At 35.8% G+C, this 27,834-nt stretch overlaps 1 protein-coding gene across 1 annotated transcript; it reads left to right on the top strand.

The window, feature by feature from the left end:
* The first annotated feature begins 20,841 nt into the window (after nt 1–20,841).
* LOC111911249 (uncharacterized) lies at nt 20,842–27,205 on the top strand. Its single transcript, XM_023907040.3, has 15 exons — nt 20,842–21,257; nt 21,559–21,792; nt 22,362–22,478; nt 22,564–22,611; nt 22,697–22,798; nt 23,833–23,916; nt 24,006–24,124; nt 24,227–24,328; nt 25,400–25,516; nt 25,658–25,723; nt 25,803–25,923; nt 26,015–26,098; nt 26,251–26,325; nt 26,407–26,448; nt 26,765–27,205. The coding sequence occupies exons 2-15, from the start codon at nt 21,790–21,792 to the stop codon at nt 26,861–26,863; spliced, it is 1,179 nt and encodes a 392-aa protein (XP_023762808.1). The 5' UTR covers nt 20,842–21,257; nt 21,559–21,789; the 3' UTR covers nt 26,864–27,205.
* Nucleotides 27,206–27,834: the final 629 nt, after the last annotated feature.

Below are 27,834 nucleotides of genomic sequence, written 5' to 3'. Positions count from 1 at the left end.
TTTGTGATCATGGTGAATTTTCCATACAATTCTTGGATTGTGATCGTTGAAGGTATCAAATACAAAGTCAATAAAGATCAATATTATGGGTTGGTGTTAAACAATTCGATATATTGGGAAACTATGGTTTCTTATAGAGGTTTGAAGGATGATCATGGAAGCTTGATATTTCAACCGTTTTGTGAGATCAAATGGTTGGCTGATATTACATGGTCCATATCATCACGTAGTAGTGATAAGATTGGAGAAGAAAAATATTTGTTCAAAAAGAAATATGTTTCTCTTATTGAAGACCCAAATGATCTCCGTGCTCTTAAGGTTGTTGAAGTTCTTGACAATGGAGTTAAATGTGATGTTCTTGATGTTCAAGAAAAAGGAGTTCAAGTTGATTTTCAAGATGAAAAAGTTTTTTGCTCAATTGGAGTTCAAACCAATGATATTGTGTGTTCTTATGATTCATTTGAAGGAATGATTCCGTATCGGAAGCCGGTGATTCAAGAAGTTCACAAGTATCAAACTCCAAAAGATTTGATTCAAACTCACAAAGTTCAAGTTGTGGAAAGTGGGTTTGTTCATGAAGTCAAGTCTTCAAGATGCAAAAAGATGAGAAAGAAAAAGAAGAAGAAGATTAATCGGAAAAATAAGCGGTTTACACACAAAAATCGTCAAACGTTATGAAGCTAAAATCCGTGAAGCAAATTTGGGTTCCGAAGCAACAATCTCTAAATGTTGCATTGAATTTGAAGTCAAAACCCGAAAGTGTTGGTGGTTCTTTCGAAGATGTTATTGGTTTGATGAAGAACACTAAGAACGCAAAGAACGAGTTGTATATCTCGCATAATGGGTGGTAAAATGTTCAAATTGGAAATTTTCTCATTTCGACAAAAGAACCAAAATCTTCCAAATTTTATTCGTTCGTTGTGAATGGATCTCGATTTGTCAAAAAGGTATCTCAAATTTTCAAATGGATTCCAAAGTGTCCATGATTTCGATTCGTGCACTGCGTTCTTAATTTTTTGATCGTTTTGTCTCATTGGATCAAATCCGTTTCAAACCACTTTGATGATCCAATTAATTTTTTTGTTGATCAAAATTCCAAAATTCAAAATCTTATTCTCAATTTTTTTTTCGAAATGCACTGTTCATCACAGATTATTTGAAGCCCAAACATTTACTTCTTTTACTATTCATCCAATGTTTAGCCCAAAATTATATCAATCCATTATCAATTATTGAGTCCAGAATAAATGCTCATTCATTCTTACTCTCTGATTGATCGAAAAGCTTACTCTCGTTTGCTTGAGTCAAACTACTTCTTGATGTGAGTTAACATCGATTTTGATTCAGTCTGTATCCGATTTTCATTGTTATTGTTTCAAAATTGAAAATATTTGAGTCAAAATTGTGCTTGTTGTTGATTTGGAGTTGAACGTACCTGGAGTCGTTTTCTACTGATATTAGATGTTGACTTTTGTGTTCAAATCAAACTGGTATTGATCGAGAATTTGAAATTGAAAGTCAAAAACATAATTGTTTTGAATCGAGATTTTTTTTTTGACTGATTTTGATTTGGAATCGTTCTTTTGAATTCGATTCAAAAGAAAAGTCAAATAGAAAAGTCAAAATTGACTTCGACTGTTGTTGATACATCTGATTCGAATAGAATGTTATAGTTCGATTTCAATGGTGGATGCATGTTCGAATCTACAGGGAAGGAGATGGTTTGCTTTTGGTTAATTCATTTTGGATTCGAATGTCTTGATATTTAGGATTGGTTAATCAGGTTCGACGATTTGATTTCGAATGGTTGGTGAAATCGAACGCCTTGAGGTCGATTGTCGATAAATGGCATTCTTATTAGACCGAGATAATGAGTTGAGTATCTCGATTACAATGATATTATGTGTTTGATTTTGAGTTGGAGTTTGAAGTTCGATTGTTGATTTGGAGTAGATTGGTGAAAAAATGGAAATTTGATATGCACAGTTAAAGATCGACTGGGATTTAAGATTCGAAGGCTTGTTGAATGATGTTCGAAGAATCGATAGTTGGTCCATGTTATTGAAAGTGAAGAACTGTGATTTGGAATCGATGGGTTTTGTTAACGAAGAGTAAATGGTCGATGTGCGAAAGTCTTGGATATGTAAAAACGAAGGCGTTGGAATTCGGTGTTCGTGAAATCGATTAACAAAGGGTGTGAATTTGTGCTTCGTTATCATGGATCCTACACGATTCGTACCTGATTAACAAGGTGCAGTTCATAAAGTTTCGTACAAAGGTGTTGTGAATTCATACGAAGGGTTCTGGTTCTATTATTTCGTATGAATTGGGGAAGAAGAAACACGAATGTTTCGCAATTGGTCCTTGCAATTTCGAAGAAGTGGCAGAAATAGTCAAGTTTCGAATATTGAGCAAAAATTGATGAAAATACAGAATTTTCGAAATGAGTCCCTGCAGTTTCGAAAAGTTGGCAGAAAATACACAACTTCGAATTTGGAGTAAAAAGCCGAGAAATTGAAGAATGTTAATTTTTTGTCCCTGCAATTTGTGCGAATTTACATTTTATACCCAATTTCGCAAATAGGGGAGAATTTCGCATATTTGACTGTTTTTGGCGCAATGGGTCCCTGCAGAATTCAGAAAATGACAATTTTTACCCGGTTTTTGGAAAATCTTGCAACTTTCACCCGAAAAGTCAAAAATTTTCACAAATTGGAAAATTTTTGTGGCTTTTTCGTGATTGTTTTTCCGTGCAAGATTTTTGGTGATTCATTTTTGGTACACATCAAGGGAATGTATGGTATTTTTCATTCCTCGGGCGCTTCTCACCCTTAATGGGTTTTATAATCATTTGTTGATTATAAAAAGGGGGAGAATGATGGGTATTCGAAGCTTCTCGGGTTTGTCGGATATTCTTTTGCGGATTTGAAGACCGGTGTTACTTCAAGGGGGAGTTTGGTCTTGATCGTGCTAGCTCGTTGGATACTGAAGTCGGGGCATCCAATCCTAACTTTGAGGGGGGAATGTTAGGGTGCAATGTCATGCTTGGATGAGGCTTTACCCACTTGTGTGTGTAATGAGTTGCCTTTCCTTTATAAGGAAGTGAGTGGCACTCATTTTATGTAAGGAACCATTTGGAGTGTTAGACTAGAGAGAGAAATTGTGTACAAACCCATTTGTATAATCTTTCTAGATCTAATATGAGCTTACATAGATTTATTTACTCCTTGTGTTCTTGATTTTACATGTTGATTCACTAGATCGTTCATATTTCGCACAAGCCATCTTAATCAACACCACGTCAATAGGCGTGGAATTAGTGATTATAATCATAAGGATGATAGGGAATCAAACTAGTTTGCTAGTTTAACTTACAAATAAGTGTGTTAGAAGCAAAGAAAGAGGACTGCATGCTGTTCATGGCCAGCTGAGTGTTCACGGCCCAAGAACACTTAATGTTCTTGAGTTTCACGGCCCAAGAACACTTTGATGATCCTAACACTTAATGGTCAGCTGAGTGTTCACGGCCTAAGAACACTTAATGTTCTTGAGTTTCACGACCCAAGAACACTTGGTGTTCTTGAGTTCACAGCCCAAATCTTGATGAAATGATGAACACTTTGATGATCCTAACAATGTTCTAAGAAGACTCAAAGGTTTGAAGGATGATAGTTGAGAGATAAAGTTGTTTGCGGTTGAAGATCCTTGAGAGAGAAGCCTTGAGTTTGCGGTTTAGAAGAGAAGAATGAGAGAAAAGTGTTGACTTAATATATATATATATATATATATATATATATATATATATATATATATATAAGGGTGAGATTGCGGTCCGAGGGGGTTCACGACCGAAGCATGATCACGGCCCGGAGGCTCGTTTGTGGCCCGAAGTTTGATCACGGCTGCAAACCATATGCGACCCATGCGAGGTTTGCGGCCGGAAGGAAAGGAAGAAGAAAAGATGTGAGGGTTCTCACTTCTCATGATTTCCTCCTTAAAACACCCAACACCTTTGAATACAAGGTCTAAACACCTAAAACTCGTAGATCTTACTATGTTAAAATAATTGTAAGGAATAATTTTGACCTTTATTTTACAGGTTTGACTTTTACAAGAAATAGAAATTTCAAGTTGTCACATCATCCCCCCGTTAGAGGGAATTTTGTCCCGAAATTAAATCTAAGAGATACACATGAACTAAAGAAAAAGATGAGGATACTTATGTTTCATTTGATCCTCCCGTTCCCAAGTGAATTCAGGTCCCCGTTTTGTATTCCAGCAAACCTTCACTATCGAAATACAGCTTTGTTTAGTTTGCTTGACTTCCCTAACCATGATTTCTATCGGATCTTCCATGAAGTTGAGGCTCTCATTGATCTCGATTTCATTGAGTGGGATAACAAGAGTCTCATCAGATAGGCATTTCTTGAGGTTTGATACGTGGAATGTTGGGTGTACGTTGCTAAGCTCTTGAGGTAGTCGGAGTTTGTAAGCTACAGGGCCAATTCTTGCAAGAATCTCAAAAGGCCCAATGTACCTTGGATTAAGCTTACCACACTTCCCAAAGCGGATCAAGCCCTTCCAGGGTGAGACCTTCAAAAAGACAAGGTCACCAACCTGGAATTTCAAAATGTTCATCATTTATCAGCGTAGCTTTTCTGTATGTCTCGCTAGGCTTTCAGTCGCTTTCTGATTTGTACGATCTTCTATGTAGTTTCGCGAATGATTTCCGGGCTAGTAAGTGTGTTGTCAGGAACTTGTCCTTTAGCTAGTTGCGTGTCACCCACCTCAGCCCAGCATAGAGGGGGTCTGCATTTCCGGGCATAGAGGGCTTCAAATAGTGTAACTTTAATACTCGTATGGTAGCTGTTGTTGTATGAAAACTCGACTAAAGGTAAGTGGATATCCCAAGCTTTACCAAAGTCGATCACATAAGCTCTTAGCATGTCTTCCAACGTTTGTATAGTCCTCTCACTCTGTCCATCAGTTTGTGGGTAGTAGGTTGTACTCATGTCCAGCCTAGTTCCTAGTGATTTTTGTAGCGACTTCCAGAATCTTGAGGTGAATCTACTACCTTTATCAGAGATAATAGATATGGGAACACCATGCAATTGTATGATCTCCCTAATGTATGTTATTTTTAGTTTCTCCATCTTGTCGGTTTCTTTGATTGGCAGGAAGTGTGCGGACTTGGTTAACCTGTCTACGATCAACCATATGGTATCGAGACCACCCGTTGTCTTAGGCAACTTGGTTATGCAATCCATAGTAATCCGCTCCCACTTCCACTCAGGGATCTCCAGTTGTTGAAGAAGACCTTGGCGCAAGTAAGACACTTGACCACGAAGGTAGCAATCTTTGCTTTTGATGTGTGTGAAACGAACTAGTTTTAATCCTACTAACTTAAACACAAAGACAAACACACGAAAGGCAGTGTACCTATCGATTAGCAGTTTAGTTAAGGTAAGTAGGGTATCGAACACAGGGAACGGTAAACAATTAAAATAAATGCTAATATTATCTAAATAAAACAAGTAATAGGAATGGGGTTTCTTTAGTTTTGCAAGACTAGAAACTTAAACAATTAACTAAAACTTAAACTAAGAAACTAAGAGCTAAGCAAATAAAAATCAACTAAATTTAATAATAAAGAGGACTTCTGTTTAGGTTCGACTCATTTGTTCCCATGGATGATTTCAATGTATCAAATTAATTCTTCATTGGCTACCGACTAAGATGATTAGTTTCACGTTCGCTATTACTAATCCTTAAGAAACAAATTAACTCAAGCAGTGGCCAGTTGTCTAAATTAACGGATTTCCTAGTTATTGATTCGGGTTAAATAAGACTTGTAATGGTTAATTAAACTGGCCCTTCAATTAACCTCTTGCTGATGTTCATCAAACAAGCTCACACATTAACTTACCTATCTTCTAGTTAATTCTAGTTTCACATTCGTTATTCCTAGACATACAACTATGTGGTCACAATAAATCATATGAAATTAATAACTAAGAGATGTTCATACAACTTAATTACTAATTTATTAACAGAAGAATAGTTATTGTTAACACATAAGGTTCTTTAACAAGCTTAATAAAACATAATCACCAATTAAAATTAATCCTAATCAAATAATCAATCCATGTTCACAAATTCATCTACCTAAACAGAAGTTATGAATTTTAGCTCATGATTACAGCAGAAACAAGCTCAAAAACGAAATCAAAGTATGTAAACATGATTCAAATCAAAAATCTACTAAGAATAAACCAAAATTTTCTTGATTCTCTTCACAATTGAATGTAGGGTTGATTCTTTAGTTCCTCACGACCTAGCAGCACTTCCAATCGTTTCTCAGCCTCCTAGGGTTTCTCTCCATGCTAGGGTATCGATCTGAAAGTCCCTTTATATAGATTTTCACAAAACAGAGGCTACTCGGCGAGTCCAGTGACCTACTCGGCGAGTCCATCACTTAAAACCCGTGTACGGCAAGTCAGCGCGTCCATAATCGCGAAAGTTCGATACAACTCGCCGAGTACGTTTCGAATCAGCATTTTCTTAAAACACGAAAGTCGTCCGAAATTGTGTCTAATTTTCAGAACATTTTGAATCTCGTCAATCGGAGTTACGGTTCATGATATATGGCCAAAACACTGACGAGGGTCAAGCTGTCCAGCAACATACTTCTTTCTTCAAAATCCAAGATCCATGCGTCCAATCGCCACTTCCGCTTCCTTTTCCATCCATGCATGTCTTTATTGCTGAAAATGAAATATTTAAGCTAATTAAGCACCTTTGGTTCATTATTTGAGATAAAATTAACATAAAGTATTAAGATCATGCATGATTTTATGACTAAATATGCCCATATCAGCTTTCATGTTAGGCCACCAATATAACTTCTTAAGGTCCAGATACATCTTGTCTGAACCTAGATGAACGGAGTGTCAAGTATTGTGTGCTTCTTTCATGACAATGTCTCTGAATCCACCAAGCTTCGGTGTCCAGATCTGATCCATGAGATATAACACCCTTGACTTGTAAGTTCTTATCCACCCCTCTCAGGGATTCACTTGCCACATTTTCAGGTTTTAAGGCTTCTTGCTGAGCCTCCTTAATTTGTGTGGACAGATGCGAATGGATTGTCATAGTCAATGCCTTGACTCTACGACCTGAGTATTCTTTCTGACTTAGGGCTTCATCTACTACATTGGCTTTACCAGGATGATAACGAATTTCGCATTCGTAGTCATTTAGTAGGTCGACCCACCGTTGTCTCGTATTGAGCTCCTTCTGGTCGAATATATGGTGGAGGCTTTTGTGGTCTGTAAAGATAGTGCTTTTCGTACCATACAGATAGTTCTCCAGATCTTCAGAGAAAATACCACTGCTCCCAACTCAAGATCATGTGTAGTGTAGTTGACTTTTTGTCTCTTAAGCAGTCTTAAGGCATAGGCAATGGCCTTTCCCCGTTGCATAAGAACACAGCCTAGCCCTTGGTTGGATACATCGCAGTATACCACGAAATCTTCTATCCCTTCTAGTAGGGACAATATCGGTGCAGTGCATAAGGCTTGCTTCAACATTTGAAACGCCTTTTCTTGTTTCTCTTCCCAATAAAAGGTCACACCTTTCTGGGTTAATGTAGTGAGTGGCTTCGCAATCCTCGAGAAGTTTTGAATGAATCTGCGATAGTAGCCGGCGAGGCCTAAGAGTTGACGGATTTCCATAGGCATCCTTGGTGCCGGCCAATTCTCGATGGCCTTCATTTTGGAAGGGTCCACATGAATTCCCTCTTCGCTAACTACGTGACACAAGAATTCGACTCTTCGGATCCAAAATTCGCATTTAGAGAACTTCTCATTGAGCTTCTGTGATCGTAGTGTTACCAATATTTTTCGTAAGTGTTGACTATGCTCCTCCTTACTTCGAGAATAGATAAGTATCTCATCGATGAATACTATAACAAACTTATCCAAGTAAGGATGGCACACCCGATTCATTAAGTCCATTAATATTGCGGGCGCATTAGTCAATCCGAATGACATCACTACAAACTCGTAGTGACCATAACGAGTTCGAAAAGCTGTTTTGGGAGCATCTCCCTCTAAAACTTGTAACTGATGATACCCAGATCTTAAATCGATCTTTGAAAAGTAGTTCGCCCCTTGAACTTGGTCGAACAAGTCTTCTATTCGTGGTAGAGGGTATCGGTTCTTAACGGTTAGTTTGTTTAGCTTGTGATAATCAATGCACATACACAACGATCCATCTTTCTTCTTCACAAACAAGACCGGTGCTCCCCATGGTGAGAAGCTAGGTCTAAAAAATCCCGTGTTGAGAAGTTCGTTCAGTTGACCGGATAGTTCCTGCATCTCTGCTGGTGCTAGATGGTAAGGAGATTTAGCTACTGGAGCTCCTGGAATTAAGTCGATTCTGAACTTGACTTGACGTTGTGGAGGCAATCCTGGAAGATCTTTGGGAAAGATGTCAGGAAAATCGTGGACTTCTGGGATGTCCTTAATGTCTTTCACATCTTGGCTCGCATCAACCACGTGAGGAAGGAATGCATGATGTTCCTTTCATAAGTACTTCTAGGTTTGAATACTTGAGATGATGCGAAGGCTCGTGCCCAGTTTGTTACCATATATAACTAGGGTTTCGCTATTCGGTAGGTTAAGACGAATGGCTTTCTCAAAACACAGGATGTTAGCATGATGCAGACTCAACCAATCCATGTCGATAATGACATCGAAACTTTTAATTGAGACGGGCATGAGATCAATTTGAATGAATGGCTATCTAGAGAGAGAGTGCATCCTATGTATATAACGTTAGTGTTCTCGGTCTTCCCATTAGCCATTTCTACAGTGGATGTTTCATTTAGTGCTTGTGGTTGATGTTTAAGTAAGTGTGCATATTTTTGATTCACGAAACTCCTCTCTGCTCTACTATCAAATAGTATACATGCATACGAGTTATTGAGGAGAAACGTACTCGTGACTACCATATGATCTGCCACATATTCCTCATGGCCTATCGCCAAAACTCTCCCTACTCCACCAGTATTACCCGCCTTTGGACAGTTTCGTTTGAAATTTCCTACTTCACCGCAACCGTAGCAGGCCTGGCCTACTCCAGCAGCAGAAACTTGAGTGATTGATCTTGTCGGTGCCTTACAAAAACGGGCAGTGTGCCCCTTCATGTTGTAGTTAGCACAATGCATCTCTTGGCAAGGTCCATTGTGGTGGAAGTTGCACTTGTTGCATTTCGGCAGACTCCCAGCGTATTGATTCGCTGGTGCAGGGACAGCAGGGGTTGTTGCGGCATGAACAGGCACAACTTGTTGTTTCTTAGCAGAGTTCTGCGATGAATTGTTCTTCTTTTTGTCCCAAAACTTTCTCTTGTTGTCGTTTGTTTTGGCCAGTTTTGAGACAGCAGCAGTTGTTGTTTGTGGATGGACCCCATGGTCGATGAGTCTCTGTGCCAATCGCTTGGCACTGTCGAAAGTAGAGGGGTTTGAAGACAAGACATTCCCCTTAAATGGGGGTACCAGTCCCCAGATGTACATCTCGATCTTTTTGCTCTCCATGGGGACCATTCCTGGACATAGAGCCACCAGATCACATAACTTAGTTGTGTAGGCTACTATGTCGGAACCTTTCATCTTAAACCTCCAAAGTTCATGTTCAAGTTTCCGAACTTCGCCCCTTGGGAAGTACTCCACGGACATAAGGTCCTTTAGAGTATCCTAGCCCATTGCGTTAGCCACCACGAGAGTAAGTGACTGAACATGCTTGTTCCACCATGTGAGGGCTTAGTCGGAGAAGGTACAGGCAGCAAATTTTACTTTGCTTCCTTCTGGACAGGAGCAGATCTCAAAGACAGACTCCGTTTTCTCGAACCATTGCGATAGGGCAATGATTCCACTGCTACCATTAAAGGTTTTGGGTTTGCAGTTGGTAAAGTCCTTGTATGAACACTCCCAAGAGTGTCCATGACTATCACCTTGGGTAGAGTTAATACCCGTTCCACCCCCACTAGTACCACTAGTGTTGATCTGAGCCATGGCCGCTGAAACGGCCGCGGTCACTACAGCTTGAAAAACTATAGGGTCGAATTGAGGTGGAGGCGGTGGTTGAGTTTGATTTACCGGCGGATTATGCCTGTTCGACTTACGAGGAGGCATCTTTCACCTATAAGTTTAAGAATATGAAGATAAGCGTAAGTATTCAATAGTGAGCATAATGAGAGTGTGTTGCCTGAACTAATTCCCCATAGTTCAACCTGTGATTGTTTGCAATAGAGATCTATCACTAGAAAGATGAGAGAGTTTGGATAGAGATTTCCCAAGAGGATTATATGTTTGTCAATATCATTGGTATTATAGATGTACAGCGTTCGGGAAAATTGACCTTGTAATAGGTCTACAATATACCAATATAGAGAAAACTTTGACAGCATAAAGACCTAACGAAATTAAAGTTCAAGGTCAAATCATAAGAAGGAAAACTAATACTAGAGTCTAACAGTTAGACCTAATCTATATCCAAAAGAATGAGTAGAGTATGCTCTGCTCGCGAGGAGGGTTGTTCTGGTTGGAACTTGATTCTGCCTTGGATTCAGCCAACTGTTGCTCTGTCTCCCACACACGCCTTTCCAATGCAACTTGGCGTTGTCGAAGGAATTTAACCTCTAATTAGCAGGAATTCAGTTCCACATGTTGGACATCAGTATGAGTCCTTTCCATCTTCTGGTCATTGGTCAAATGGCGGAGATGAACTGTGTTGACTCCTGAGTTATCCTTAATTTCCATGACATGGTCAATGGTCGTTCATCCTTGCTCCGCATTACAACCAACACGACGAACCAAGATAGGGAGGACTCGGTCAGCTGAGCCTCCCTCGCTCAAGTTGTAGAAGCTTCGGTCTTCATTATCAGGAGTTGGTTGTCCCTGTTCGTGGCTCCACCTTCCCAAGTTGGTTGCCCACAGAGCACTCGGGCCTTAAAAATTCTGTCGAAGGTTAGGATTTTGAGCAAATTGAGGTGGATTATAGACCCCGGGTTCTGAGTTAGAGTCGTCTTGTGCTTCATCTTCGTTCTCTTCCTCAGAACTATCCTCGGGGTCTTCCTCTACTGGCACAACATGGTTATCTTCTTCTGGTCCATCGTCAAGCCAACCACCGTTCCCTTGATTGGGAAAGTATGGGTCTCTAGGCAGATGAAATCCAGCCATGTTATCTAAGCGAGAATAGGGGTGTAAGAAACATATAATTGAAGTATAACTAAATATATTTATAGGATGATCCTTACTAGTTACTTTAATACTTACATAGTACATACCAATTATATATAACTTAAGATAGAATAGACCTTCAAATAGGTGATCCAACTCTAAGACCACAATCAAACAAGGAATAGGAAGTAAAACGAAGATCACAAATTCTAAGTCTATAACATCTCAGTTACATATAACCTTAGTGTATCCACTTAGTAACTATTGACCTACTAGTAAGAGTCATTTTATTTTTCACATAAGTAACTATAGTACCATAAAATACTCTTATAGTATTTTAAGTTTATGTTATGTTCTAGTATTTCTTTGTAGTAGGCTTCGTAAGTTTTTTTTAGACTTGTTGCAACACCAAAACCATCCTTAGGCACATGATCATCACTTCTCGGATAGATATAGTTGATCAGGCTAAATCAACCCCAGACCTGATTATATATCCCCAAGTCTACTTGTGTTGTTCAAAAATCACAATACTTTTGTTCTGTTCTAGTATGACGCTATTCATGTATGTATACTTTAGTAAAACATTTTAGTATTTATAAAGTATAACTCTTGGTCAGAGTGTTTTAATCCCATTGTGTTTATAGTTTGCATATCTTTTATGGGTTGATATACTTAGTTCACTATAAACAATGTTCTGATACCAATCTGTCACACCCCCAAGCTGAATAGGTGGAAACATTCGGGGGCAGAGGACGTCATGTACAGTATCATAACAATGCATAATAGTAAAACAAGCAACAACATGCATGAATTTGTTTGTATTTGTCTAGTAAAAATGTTTGTAAACTTCCTAGAAAATCCTATATTTTCTACTTTAAATGAAAAGTAGTCTTCTTCGCAAGACCCAAACTGTTTGTATGTTATGTTCTCTTGTAAATAGTGTACGGTGTATGTTTGTACTTGAAATTGTATAAATTGTACTGTTTTCCATAATTATAAACTATCTTTACTAGAAAAATAGTATGTATTTCTCATATAAATGAATGTAATGGAAAATGAAGATGTATAGTAAGTTTGTATAAAATACACTACTAATGTGTTAACTACCTTTAAAACCAGACTGGTTAATTAAGGTTAAAAATGTGATAAGGTTGTACCCATACTTGATAGACTAGTATAAGACACAATGTTCTTCAGACGCGGAATATGTTATGACACTTGTCACCCGTAGACCTGCAGGTCCCACTGTAGCTAGCAGCAAGGTGTGGGATGGTCAATCCCGTATAGATCTATACACAAACTCATGCTCTCCCTCCATAAGACTCTGGTTACAAAACATGACATAACAAGAATATTGTTATGCCATGAAATATTATCTCACATTTAAGTTATCTTGTTCTTGTTATAGTGTGTTTTTTCTTGTTATATGTTATAGTATGTAAGTTCCTTCTCTCTCTTGTAGATGAATAGTATACTTTGTATTGAATAGTAATAGTATGTATGTACTGACTCATGTATGTTTCTCTGTTCTAGAAAATAGTATGTATTAGTCCTCTAAACTATACCTATAATAGTTTACTAGTTTGCAAGTTTAACTTACAAATAAGTGTGTTAGAAGCAAAGAAAGAGGACTGTATGATGTGCACGGCCAGCTGAATGTTCACGGACCAAGAACACTTGATGTTCTTGAGCTCACGGCCCAATCTAGGTGTTCACAGCCCAAGAACACTTGGTGTTCTTGAGTTCACGACCCAAATCTTGATGAAATGATGAACACTTTGGTGATCCTAGCAATTTTCTAAGAAGATTCAAAGGTTTGAAGGATGATTGTTGAGAGAGAAAGGTGTTTGCGGTTGAAGATCCTTGAGAGGGAAGTCTTGAGTTTGTGGTTTAGAAGAGAAGAATGAGAGAAAAGTGATGACTTCATATATATATATATATATATATATATATATATATATATATATATATATATATATATATATATATATAAGGGTGAGATTGTGGTCCGAGGGGGTTTACGGCCGAAGCATGATCACGGCCCGGAGGCTCGTTTGTGGCCCGAAGCTTGATCACGGCTGCAAATCGTATGCGGCCCATGCAAGGTTTGTAGCCCGAAGGAAAGGAAGAAGAAAATATGTGAGGGTTCTCCCTTCTCATTATTTCCTCCTTAAACACCCAACACCTTTGAATACAAGGTATAAACACCTAAAACTCATAGATCTTACTATGTTAAAATAATTGTAAGGAATAAGTTTGACATTATTTTACAGGTTTGACTTTTACAAGAAATAGAAATTTCGGGTTGTCACAAAGACCCTAATTCACAAGAACACTATTCCTCCGATGCATCTATACTCACACGCCTATAAGTTCCCCATAACAAAGTACCCATGCACTCAACCTAGGCTACCCCTCGACCACAACTCTACCTCGTAAAGATCTATGCTATTATCGCTCATTGCTTTGTGTACACCAATTGTATATTATTCAGAACCCGATAGACAGTTGAATAAATGATTATACGTCAAGTCCACAACTAAACAAGGAACAGGAAAAAAGGATAAATCAGGCTTTTTAAGGCTATAAAATCCTAACTATGTATAATTATGCATCATACATAAAGAAATTAACAAGAATAGGTTCGATTCAATAAAAGCAACCTCCTAGGCTAAAGGCATCACAAATCAGGAAAACCTAGGGATCCTTATCCTATTCACTAGCATGCAGTTCTATCAGCTCATAAAATAACAACTATAGCACAATATATATATATATATATATATATATATATATATATATATATATATATATATATATATATATATATATAGGTTAGGTTATTTTGTTTTCACTATCTATTGTGTGCATGTATGATTGATTCTGGACCAATCATTTTAGTTATTTTAAGAAAGTAATTAATGCATATTACATGTTGAAGATATAATGGATATTAATTACATCTTCAACATTTAATATGCATTAATTACTTTCTTAAAATAACTAAAATGATTGGTCCAGAATCAATCATACATGCACACAATAGATAGTGAAAACATTTGAACATAACTCTCTCTCTCTCTCTCTCTATATATATATATATATATATATATATATATATATATATATATATATATATATATATATATATATATATAACAAGTAGAGATATTTTGGGAAATCAACGCTCGAGCTCCGGCCGATTGTACACATTGCTTCACCTTATCCTTCTCCTTTGAAATTATTTGTTTCTTAGATCCATAGTTTGAGTCTGGAATCCCACGAGTGTTTAACCAAATCCCTCAAACCAAGGCTATGATACCAAATTGTAACGTCCCATTTTTCAAACCAAATTTTTCATTTTTAATTTAGATAAAATATTGTTCATATAACCCACATCACGTAAACATAAGTATCAAATACGGTCATATTAAAATATCAGAGTATCAAAATATGTGAAAACGTAAAACTATAGGCAAATGTGTATATATAAGCCTTCGCCTTCCCACGATCATTTGAAGTACCTGAAACACATTTAATCAACAACTGTAAGCATGAGGCTTAGTGAGTTCCCCAAAATATCACATACAACACAACATAAAATAAACAGCTATGTGTTATCAACAACCCTGGGGATTATCAGCAATCTTAATGGGCTAACAGCATGCCTAGTGGGTTATCAGCAACCCTAGAGACCATCAGCAGTCTTAGTGGGCTAACAGCACGCTTGGTGGGTTATCAAAAACCCTTGAGACTATCAACAGCCTCGGTGTCCTAACACCATGACCGAGAGTTATCAGCAACTCCAGATAACACATAAAAACAAATATCAAGTAAGTCCCAGTTGGTCAACATGCACACATACTATTAGTGAGAAGACTCACCTCTCACAAAAGACTGATAACCTCACACCCGAACTACCAGTACTAAACTCCTCATATTAATCATATCCAAAAATAACCCTAATTAACACTTAAGGTAATTACTCCAACTCAAAAAATCTAAATACTAAGACTAATCCATATTTGGGCAAAAGACCATTTTACCCATCTAATTCCTCACCCACTCACACTTAACCAAAATTCAAACTAGTCAACAGTCAACCTTCTGTTGACCTACATACGGTGTACATCTAGCTCTATGCAGGGCATAGAGCCTTAACTAGAAAACAGGTGAAAACCAGGCTACGCCCAGATTACGCCCCACGTACAACATCTTTTTCCATTCTTCATATTAAGCACTTAATACATTTAGACTTTTCACTCAATACTCAAATATAACCCTAATAAATAGTCTAAATCATAAAGTCTACAACTTTATGCCTTTGCATGGCTAAAGAGAGCTCAAATCCAAAACCCTAACTATTTACTCATTCTCAAGTCCCAAACTGCATGCATGGATGGAAGGAAGTGGCCAAGGTTGCATTTTTATGACTTAATACACTCCAACATGTCTATAAATTATACTCACAAGGTTTTGAGTAATTCATACCAAAAAATACCAAGAATATGGGACAAAAATGACATAAACTCATAAACTAGCAAAGCATTCATCAAGGTTTGAGCTTTATACCTTCTGAAGATGGACAAAAAGATGCAAGATTTGGATCCACAAGCTTGAGTGCACCATAAATTCAACAATGGCCTTCCTTCACTATCGAAATGCACCAAGAATCACTCACAATCTTCAAAACTCTCTCCAAAGGATTACTGTTTCGAGATAGAGGCTAAAAGGGATGGAGGTTGGTCATAATAAAGGTCGAAGGTCTTAAAGGGTTACAGTCCTTAAATAGGGCTCAAAACCCCCGAAAATTAGGGTTTGCAACTTGTGCAGTTATGCCCTACGTAACCAAGGTTACACCAAGCGTAGGGCATAAAACCCTCGCATGAGTTTAATGAATTACGTCATGCGTAATTAGCAATCTACGCCCCCTTAAAGAAACTTATTTCCCAAATAAACTTTAAAAGCACAAAGAAATGTAGCTAAGGAATAGGTGTTACAAGAAAATGATGAAGAAGTTGTCAGCATTTTTGAAGATTCTAGAAAAAAATGAATACTTTTAATGTTGGGTTATACTTTTAATGCAGTGTACAACTTATCACGGAATATCATATCATATCTCCTATTAAAATTTATTAATTCTCTTTACACAAACCCTAAAACACACTATAATAAGAATTAGAAAATGAGAGGTAAAAAGACTTATAACTAATTTAGAGTTTGATACTTTAGATGAAGAGGTGGGATGGATAGTTCATAATCATGAAGTGCTTAGGCGATCAGAGTTGTTGTATTTCTCATCTCTTCATTGAGTTAAAAAAACAAACTTATTATATGAGTCTTAATTCAAGTTACAATCTGACAAACGCTATTCAGTGAAGGCAGAGGTTTGTTGGGCGATGGACCAGCAGCTCATCCTACTCCAGTTCTAGTGGCAACCAACGACTTATCCCACGCCGCTGACATCACACTAACCTAAAATTAAAGTTACTTCGATTATTCATATTAAGCTAATCTATTATCAATCAAATTTGCAACCCTAATCTCTTACTGTGAGACTGGGTTGTTGATTATCACTCCTAGCCCTCATAATTTAGACTATTATATAAGTGGGATCATGGTATTAGAGCTAGGGTGCTCTGTAACTCAAAATTCTATGAAGATTAATCATCTTCGGTGTTGTTCTGTTTTTTTTTTTGACAAATCAAAGCACAAGCTCTCAAATTTCTCAAACTTCTCAACTTTATGGTGCAAGGTATCCTAGATGTGGATTATACAAGTTTTAAGGTTGTTCATGATATATTTTTCATGTATAATTATGATATAAATTCTCAAAATATAGCTTACTCTTGGTGTATCTAGGTCTGGCAGCATACTATATACAACATTATAGGGGGTGCTTAAGGTACTTAGTTAAGGTTTGTTATTTCGTTGTGTTGTATCCATGATTGGCCTAAACATCATGCTAGCTTTCTTTATGTTTTATAATCAATCACTAAATAAAAAATGTTGTCTTTTGATTGACTGTAGGGCAGGATGTTGGTGGTTTGTAACCCTATAACTAAAGAAAATTATGTTATGTATTATTTTATTTAACTAGTGTACTTGTTTCAAAAAATGGTCGGTGGGATTTGTTGGAGAAGATGACCGAAAGGAGTTGTCGGAGAAGATAATCGGATGGGACGAATATGTGATAATGTGTCGAGACTTTTAATAGATGTTAAAAGTAGCAACTATAAATAATATGTAACACCTAGTTTCGATTCATTTCTTAATTCAGGGTTGTGGACCGAAATTCAATCATGAAAAGGCTTTGGGCTTGAGGAAGGAAAGCATAGACCTTATTGAAGGAATGATAATGTTGGTTGTGAGATCAAATCCCATGATTTGTGTGTTGGAACCGAAGGGTAGAAAGGGAAAAGTTATAGATCAGGCTTCTTGCGTGGGTTACAGTTTTAGTTCGACATTTGTTAAGACAAAAGTAATTAGATAGTATTGTGGGGCTCTTCAATACCTTTATGTACATATAAAGAACATCAAAACAAAGTTGAAACAAAGAAGTTATGGTTGTTTGAAGTTAAGCTAGAAAAAGGGAGTTTGGCACTATGCTTGGCATACACTAGGTACGCATGGCATAGTGGCTGGAAGGTGTGGCGCATTTTTAGTGGGATACACAGTGTGTAGCCTATGTTACATAGGGCGTAACTACATAGAGTAAAAACCCTAATTTCAGGGTTTTGCACATTATTTAAGGACTCTAACCCCTTGAGGTCCTTCTTATCATCAGCCTCCACCCTTTTGAGCCTTTATGTTGAAACCCTATCCATCTTGTGAGGATTTTGAAGCATTTGAGGGTTTCCTTATGTATTTTGAGAAGAAGGAGGTCATTGAAGGTATTCTTGGGAAGTCCAAGGCTTGTAAATCCAGAATCTACTCTTCTTCAACATCCTCCAGGAGGTATAAAGCTTTAACCTTGATGATTTATTAGATACATCTATCTTGTTATGGGTTTTATGAGATTTTTGGTCCCTTGATCTTAGGTCTAGTGAGTATGAGCTACCCCAGACTTCATGAGTGGCATTTTCTAGCATTTCTAAGCTTGTAGAGTGATAAAAATGGGAGCTTCATCACTCCCATCCTTACATTCATGAGTATTTGGGCATTGGGGTGTGTTTTGGACTTGTGATTTGATATAGTTCAATTTTAAGCCATGAAAAGGCATAAAGTTAGGAACTTTATCACTTTAGATGTTTATTAGGACCAGATCTAAGCAATAGATGGTTGTTCTTTATGGATTAAGATCTAAAATGGAAATGGCTTAACAGCGTGGTACGCAGGCATACTATGAGTATGCACGACGTACCACTACATAGGGTTTAGATTGATTATGCATGGCGTAATCTTGCTGAAATTGACTTTGATTTTTGTTAACCATTGACCAAGTTTGACTTTGGGTGAAACTTAAGGCTTTCGGGGCTATTAACTAAGGTTATATCTGGTTTCGGTGTTAGTGGATTCGCAGGAGAAATCAGTGTAGAAAGTGAGTGTGTTGCGGTATCCTTGAGATTTCCGGTTCGAGTGAGTTTTCCTCAATGTACCCGTGGGTCAAAGGTACCAATGTCAACCCACTAGATTTGGCTATGAATCATTGTATATAGGATGTTGTTGCGTAGTAGTGCGTTGTTAGATATATTTATATCCATATATGTTAGGATACAGCAATAATGATATGCTGGTTAAAGTACCAGTAGGCTGGTTATCATCTAGTGGAATGCCCAAAGGGTTGTATATAGCCATGTAGGATAGCCTGAGAACTCTTAATCTAGGCTTTCTTGCTTATTCCTTGTTTGGTTGTGGCTCTAGAGTAGGATCATTTGTTCGGGTGGCTATCTCACCTATGGTTATTTATGGCTATGCATTCCATGGAGATTTGTTGGTAGCGGAGCAGTGTGTTGTGAGGGGTCTAATAGGAATTAGTGAATTTTTTGATTGGTAATTTCCTGTATTTATGTGCCTACTTGATTCTTGATTATTTATATGTCGACATATTGTGGCGGTCCTGTTGTATATTGTAGGCCAACATACATGGGGGTAATCCAATGTGATAACTGTGGACCCGATATGCATACGTGTATGTTTGTTGTGTGGGGTATTTTGGGAGAACTCACTAAGCTTCATATTCACCTAGTTGTTATCACGTTCAGGTATCATCGGTTATCGTGGGAAAGCGAAGGTGTGATTGTACACATTCATCTGCAGCAATGAAGATTCTATGTTTACTATAATACTCTGATTTTAAATAATGTACCTTGAAACATATGGTTTTCTTAACTGGTATTCTAAAAATGAGTTGTTTTACCTTAAGGAAAAATGAAAAAATTTTATGTGAAAATTAGACGTTTGGATGGATTTAACAGTGATATTTTAACGGAGCTAGACATAAAGACCATTGTTGTAAGATTTGCAAACCACATGGAGATGAATTATCAACTTTTAAAAGGTTGGACCAAACCTAAAAATTAGACCAAACCACAGGGACTATTTTTATAATTTACTCTTTTTGTTTTGTAAATAAGTTAAAAATACTATATATATATATATATATATATATATATATATATATATATATATATATATATATATATATATATATGTCTTAATGAATACAAAATTAATAAAAAGAAAATATTTTATAACTTCAAAAAACAAGTTACATAACTAAAATTGAAATTGGAGAGGTGAATGAGGAAGGACGTCTATTTAGAGTCAGTAAGCTGGTATCGACGGATCTAAAGAGAAAATGTTTCTAAAATGTGTGTTTGAAGTAGTAACAAGAGATTTTTATTTTTTTTATTTTTTATTTTTCTACATCTTCGAGTGAGATTGTTGGGATCCATTTTGATGAAAATCGGATTAAATGAAAGAAAAATGGTAGAAGATTGTGTGAGATTGAATTAGAGGTTAAAAATGATTGATATCTATAAAATGATAAAAGAATTTATAAAAAATTAGTTTAACAAAAAAAAATTGACCATTGAGGGAGTAAAAGGAGGAGAGAAACGGCAGTGATTTGATGTCTCAAGATGTTTGTCACCGCGGAACTTTGTTGCACCATAGTGTGATTTTATCGCACATATACAGTACCACGTACCAGTAACCGCTATAAGCGATTTACACACCTTAAACCTAAAGCAATAAAAGTGTATGGTGCTAAGTCATTTCTCATTTATACCCTTGACAAAACGCGTTACAAAATATAAATCACAAACATCATGAATTTTGATGCAATTCCAAAGTTCTATGAAATTTTACTCTTTTTCATGTTTTACCAACAATAAGATGTTTTTTAATTATTTATTATTTATTATTTTATATAAAATAATAAAAACAAAAAACTTGTTACGTGAAATAATTGAAAAGAATATGTCAAATCATATGTGTATCAAACAATCAATATAATAAACCTTAATTTAAAAAGCAAATAACACAAAATCTTCCCCGTTCATCTTGGATAGATATCGGCCCCATATGGCCCCAGCATGCCAACCGCAAAATTACAGTTGTTTAGAAAGTGAAGTGCCAGGCCGACAACCAGATTAGAAATGTCATTCTGCACGTCTACGCACGAACGACACGGATGCATTACCTTTCACCGAGCATCTCGCTTTCAAAACAAAACCCACTCTCTACTATTGTCTCTTATATATGTCTCATCGGCCACCTCTACCGGCGTCGGCTCACGGCGGTTTCTGACTTGAAACCGACGGCGTTTCACGTTACGTGATCCGTAGCGACGCTTTCATTGCTGCAAACCGAAAACTTCCTTACTTTCTTCGCAAACTTTTGCCATTTATTATTAATCTTAAACTTGCTGTTTGCTTCTCTTTCTCCCTCTAATTATTCTTTGCTTTACAAATACGATCCACTTTCCTGTAAAGATTTAACGTAATAAAAAGTTGCTTTTGGTTTATCTTAATTCTTCGCTTTGGCGCTTTCAATTCCAGACATGAAGCTGAAGGTTCTCTCTCTCTCTCTCTCTCTCTCTCTCTCTCTCTCTCTCTCTCTCTCTCTCTGTATACATACTCGCATACATATATATGTATAATGATGATATGGATGTATATATCCATCTGTGCCTCTGATTCTTTTAATCGATTATGTCTTCTTCTTTTGGGTAACAAAAGGAAAATTTTGGTGTAAAACTCCGTTGCTTTAAAAAAGTTAAATATTTGAAAGTGTGGTGGGGGGATATCTGGAATCATTTTCTATGTGCATGTATCTGTTTAATTTAACTTTTTTCTTCCTCTTATACTTTTCAGGTGATAGTTTGGGTATAAATTCCCTCGTCATTTCTTGATAGAACAAGTCCATCTGAGGAATTCTAAGAGTAGATTACTGCAAAAGAAGATAGCTCATAATCTGGTTTGTTACGTCTTTAACTCCACCTCTGGTTCTATGCTCCGATAACCTGAAGAAACGACGACTTTAAAAGGGTTTTGACCCTTCGACTTCCTTCTGCAGCAAATTAGAGTGAAAGCGAACCTGTAAAAATGGTAAAAAGATGCAAAATCATCCTCCTTTGACCTTGATGTTTATGTTTTTTTGAAGAATTAACGCTTGATGTTTATGTTTTATGTCTGTTAATTTTATTTTTTTACGAGATAAGTAGGTTATGTTTAAATAATTTGTAGAAAATTATGGCTCTGTTCCAGTTACAGAGTTATACTTTGACCTTATAGAGTCGTATCATTTTGTTTCAAACTTAAAAGGTTCAATGTAGAGATTCTATACAGATATAAGATCATATATATCTGTTTGTAATGGGTTTCTGATTTTCCTAAGAAATGAAGAACACGCATATATTAAATTTCATTTTCAAAAATAACCAATTTGACTTCCAAAATTCAACACTTCTTTAACCTTATAGGACTTGGTCACAAAATATAACATAACATGTTTCAAAATTCCATTATAAAAATCGAAAAATGCTGGTATGGATTTTAAATCTTTTATGATTAAAATCACTTATATTAACTCTCAAAAGTCAATACTACCCATGTTCCATAAACATGATCTGAGATGTTTTATGATCTTGATTTCATTATTTTTTTCAAAATTTCAGGTCTCTCTCCCGTCTGATTCGCAAAGTAGAAGAACCATAATCAAACTCATTGTCATGGCATCTTTAATTTTTGGTCTATATCACATGGGAAACCCATTCTTTGCACATGACTTCAAAGTAATTACATTTTCCTTTCATTTGTCTATTTTACCTTTGATTCTTAACAATATCAAAGACTAGTAATCGTAATTTCCCATTGTAGATTCCACAAAAATCAAAAATGGAGTTGAAAGATGCTGAAAAATGCAAGGTTTATATCATTCTTCGATAAATATTAAAGTTTTGAGTTTTCTATACTACTAAAGCTTATACTTAAAGTTTCCCTATTGTTTTAGAATCAGTGTAGGCCTCAAGGGACCGATGTGTTGCCCACAGGAATTCTTGCCAAAACTTCTGACTTGGAGATGCGCCCTCTATGGGGTTCGGATCCTGATAATGTAAGTTATGCAATCACTAAATAGCAACCAAGTTTTATACATAAGGATTTAACCATTAGTTTTGTTCATGTGTTATGAAATTTTGTACTTTTTTGTTCCTTTATTATACTTTTTTATATTTGTTGTGGTGTCGTTGGAATAATTTCATTAAAAAATGAGTAAGTTTGAGTTTTGATCTAATGCTATTGAAGTGTTGAAACATTGAATATTAACCAACTTTGTATAAATATATTTACAACATTAGAACAAAACTGAAACTCAGTAAATATCCAACAAAATTGTTTTGATAAACTAGGCACACGTCTCCATCATGTGTCTACATCAGTGTCATGTCACCAAAAAGAATACAAACCTTGTAATGAAAGGAGGGTTAATAGTACTTTAATGGTCCCACGCAAGAAGAAAAAAATTTGTGATAAGGGAACCAAAGAAATACAGGAATTGAATGACATAGAAATTAAAGTTAAAGTGGTTATATCTCTTTAAAAGAAGTTTGAGAGAGAGGGAGAATTTTGTAATAAGAGAACCAATGAATTACAAGAATTGAATGAAATAGAAAGTTAAAGTGAATATATCTCTTTAAAAGAAGTTTGAGAGAGAAAATTTTGTAATAAGGGAACCAAAGAAATACAAGAAGTGAATGAAATAGAAAGTTAAAGTGGTTATATCTCTTTAAAAGGAGTTTGAGAGAGAAAATTTTGTAATAAGGGAACCAAAGAAATACAAGAATTGAATGAAATAGAAAGTTAAAGCGGTTATATCATTAAAAGAAGTTTGAGATTTGCTGATGTAAGATGTTTGAAACTTTAATACTATATATTATATAATAATCTTGTGCCTTAATACTTCATTGGTCTATTAAAAATTGCAACCTTTTCTTTTCTGGAACGTTTTTATATTGAAATGACCTATTAGCCTATGGCTATAGTTACAAATAAAATGATGATATTGATGTGGGTTCTTTTATTGAAAGGTAGGACTTAAGTAATTATTACATGTTTGGTCTTTTATATATGACATTTATTTTGATTCAGAACAATTCAAGCCTTCCTGTCAGTTTGCTGGCGATTGCAGCTGGAATAAAGCAAAAGTATTTGGTTAATAAAATTATAACAAAGGTGATCAATCATTCGATTAATTACTTGTTTCTACTTATTTACATGTGCACGTGTGAGTGTGACTGATCAAAATTATTTCATTTTTGCAGTTTTTAGAAAATGGGTTTGTTGTAATGGTGTTTCATTATGATGGTATTGTTGATCAATGGGATGATTTACAATGGTCCAGTCGTGTCATTCATATTTCAGCTGCAAACCAAACAAAGTGGTAAAATCTTTTTGCCCTTCTGGCTTTTCATTTAACTTTTTATATCTATGCATGTGATCGAACCTTTCTTTCTTTCTTTTTGTATTGTTGTTGATGTGTTAGGTGGTTTGCTAAGCGTTTCTTGCACCCCGACATAGTTGCAGAATATGATTATATTTTTCTTTGGGACGAGGACCTTGATGTTGAACATTTTAATCCAAGCCGGTATGTACGTTTAAATTAATATTGTTACACAGGACTAGACAATCTTTCTAGGGCTTTTTCGATGATTGTGATGAAAAAGGCATTCATGTCTTTTGCATAGTCTAGAGATGTGGAGGGAGTATATGGGCTGTCTGGTGCTCAACCCCCTCTAGTCCCGTATCAGGGGCGGAGCGAGGTGGTTCCCAAGGTAGCCCAGGATGCCCCTCAAAAAATTTCCAATAGTGTAAATTTTTTCAATTTTTTTTTTCTGTAGTATAATTTTTTTCAAAAAGTTTTTGGGATACCCTTTTAATTCACTGTCCGGTATGTTTTAATAAGCCCACCATAGTCGACCATATCATCTATAAATATCCTTAATTAGAGTTTTTATTTTGTATCTCCAAAAGAGATATTTACATAATTAGTCCTTTCATATTGTCTGGTTACCATAACCATGTTCAGTCAATTAAACTTCTTATATTTTCTTTCTATAACTAGTCAACATCTAACACATACATTTACAATACCATTATTCACATACATATTACTATTATTATATGCTTTTCATCTCTTATTCTTTTATTACTAAATAATTACAAATATAATTAGATATTTACATTTATATCATATTTTTTTAGATTCACTTCTTATTTCAAAAATATATGATTTAATAAAAAAAAAATCATTGTATGTTTTATATTGATGATTCTTTTTCTCGGTCAATTTCTTTTTTAAATTAAAAACCTTATTATATTGTTCGAAAATATTATTGCGATGAACCTCCCCTTATTAAAATGTCCTAGTTTTACCCCTGTGCCCACCTTTTTGCAAGGAGCAAAAAGTTACAATTCTTGTGCCCATCTTTTTGCAAGGAGCAAAAAATTGCAATTTTTGTCACAGCAAAAAAGTTACAATTTTTGTCCTATTAACATTTGTCCCTGTCCTAGTCTTGTACATGTAAAACACAATAAAAGATCATGAGCCTTGAGTCACAAAAATGTAACTTTATGAGTTGATTATGAGTTGCTACAAGGCTCATCCTTATAAACACGATCATGTATTGGATGAAAACTTTAATGAATTCATGTGTAGGTATATATCAATCGTTAAAGAGGAAAAACTCGATATATCACAGCCAGCACTTGATCCTTCAAAATCAGAGATTCATCACCAAATTACGGTGCGTAGAAGAAACTCAAAAGTTCACAGGTATTGATGTAAACAAAATATCATTTTCCATTGTAGACTGGACTCTTTGTAGAAGAATAACCCTTCAGCATAAACAGTCTAGTATCATTTTTGTGAAGATGCAAAAAGATTAAACACTGACTTTAGTTATGATGTCAACAGGAGGTATTATAAGTTTAGAGGAGGTGGAAGGTGTTATGGCAACAGCACAGGTCCACCATGCTTGGGGTAATGTTTTAACTCGCAACAATTTAACGCATACAGAAAACAAAGGATTCTTGTATTTACGGTGTTTTTCATATTGCAGATGGGTAGAAATGATGGCTCCTGTATTCTCAAAAGCTGCATGGAGATGCTCATGGTATCTGATTCAGAATGATTTGATTCATGGATGGGGAATAGACTTTCAGCTAGGCTATTGTGCTCAGGCAAATCACAAGTCTATGCCTAAATAAAATTCATCCATTTATAGCTCTATTTCTGTTGTTTCTGACTAAAATTAAAAGCATGTTCTTACAGGGTGACCGCAAGCAAAAGGTTGGTGTGGTTGATGCTGAATACATAGTTCATTTGGGTGTCCCTTCTCTTGGTGGTTCAAACCATGTAAGTATCGTTTCTGACACTCTGCTAGTACTGATACTGATACTGATACTTATTTGATACTTACTGAGACTGTTATACATCAAAAGGTGGACGGGATATATAATTTATGTTGTTCCGTGGTTTCTAATATTCTTTATTTTTCATTTAACTAGGCGAGCAAAATGTCAATAACTAATCATGTAACTACAAAGAATTCAACATTAGATACACACAATATTCTCCTTCCGGTATAAGTCTTAGACCTCAACTCTTTATCACTTTCTTTTGTATGTTTTTTTATTCATAATGTTTGTGTTTCTTAATTTCAGTCGAACAGTAGTGATCTCCCTGCTAGCGATGAAAGATCTGAGGTATGTTAACCTCTTGGAAGTGCTCTTAAGCCTTTTTAGCTGAAACATTGCTTTATGCTTCTTTTGTACCTTAAGGCATCATTTGTTATATTGGACCTTGCTATCGCTATTTTTTTTTAATCATTATGATGATTCTGATGAGGACATTTATGTATTTTACAAATACGAGGATCGATAACAGTTCTCTGCCCCGCCCTTTGGGTCCCATTGGCATCAGTCTCAATCCCAGCTATTTTTTGTCTTGTTGTGCATAACAAATGAGGCACCTTAAAAATAAGGACTTTTTTGACATTTCTCGTCATCGTCTTTGTTACAGGTGAGGAGGCAATCGTATAACGAAATGCGGGTCTTTTGGCGTAGATGGGATAAAGCGGTTGAAAATGACAAATGTTGGGTTGATCCATATGCGAATTGACAAAAAAAAAAGTTAAAGAAATGTATTTCAAGATCATGTTGGAAAAGATTGCTACGACCTCCATTCATGAATTCTTTTTTTTTACAAAAGTTACGAGTTGGTAAAAGGTTATATTTGGGTTTTCCGATTACGGCTCGTGATGGGATGGAAATCGATGGTATATATATACATTTATGATTGTAAGTAATTTGTTTTTTTTTTCTATTTTGATTTTGGTGTTTGGCAGAAATTAGTAGTGAGAAAATCAGTTAAGTTTGATAGGATGAACAATAGCCACTATAGTATGTATCCAATATCCATATATTTATTTTGTGAAAGGGTTGATATGTGCCTATTTTGTAAGAGGTGAGTTTGGGATCTATACTTGATTAATTGCAAGATCTGAATAAATAAGGATTTATTCAGAAAGCTTGGCTAATAGCAATCGATTAAAGGTTTCATTTGCAATTTATGGGGCCAATTCTTTTTTTTTCCTCTTGCAGCTTGTGTTTTTCTTTACCTTTTAAAATAAAGTATTTGATTGAGATTTCTTTTTCTTTTTTGGTTACCTTTTTAACTTCGGTATTGGATTGAGAGATTTCTTTTTGCAAAGAATTCCCGAGATTGACTGAGCAAATCCAGTTTTTAGTTGCTCAAAACACACATTTTTCAGTTTATGGAGACTCAAAATTAAACACACATTTTTCCAGTTTTTGGATGCTAGCTAGTGCACGTTTTCAAAATATGATCATTAAAATTACATTACATTTTCATGTTGTGTAATATATTATAAGATCTTTATATTTAAAAAATAAATAAATAAAAATGAAAAAAAAAATCTTTAAGAAATGGACTTTAAGCAAAAACCCAATTTATCAAAAAAATAATCACATTTTATGTTTTAGTAAACTGTAAAAATTTGACAGAATTTTGTTGTAGTCATGAACAGCAGGGGTGAGCATGGTACGATTTTTGGTTAAAAATGCATCAAA

Source organism: Lactuca sativa, chromosome 7 (genome assembly GCF_002870075.4).
Source record: "Lactuca sativa cultivar Salinas chromosome 7, Lsat_Salinas_v11, whole genome shotgun sequence".
Lineage (NCBI taxonomy): Eukaryota > Viridiplantae > Streptophyta > Magnoliopsida > Asterales > Asteraceae > Lactuca > Lactuca sativa.
This window is presented reverse-complemented; position numbering and strand designations above follow the sequence as displayed.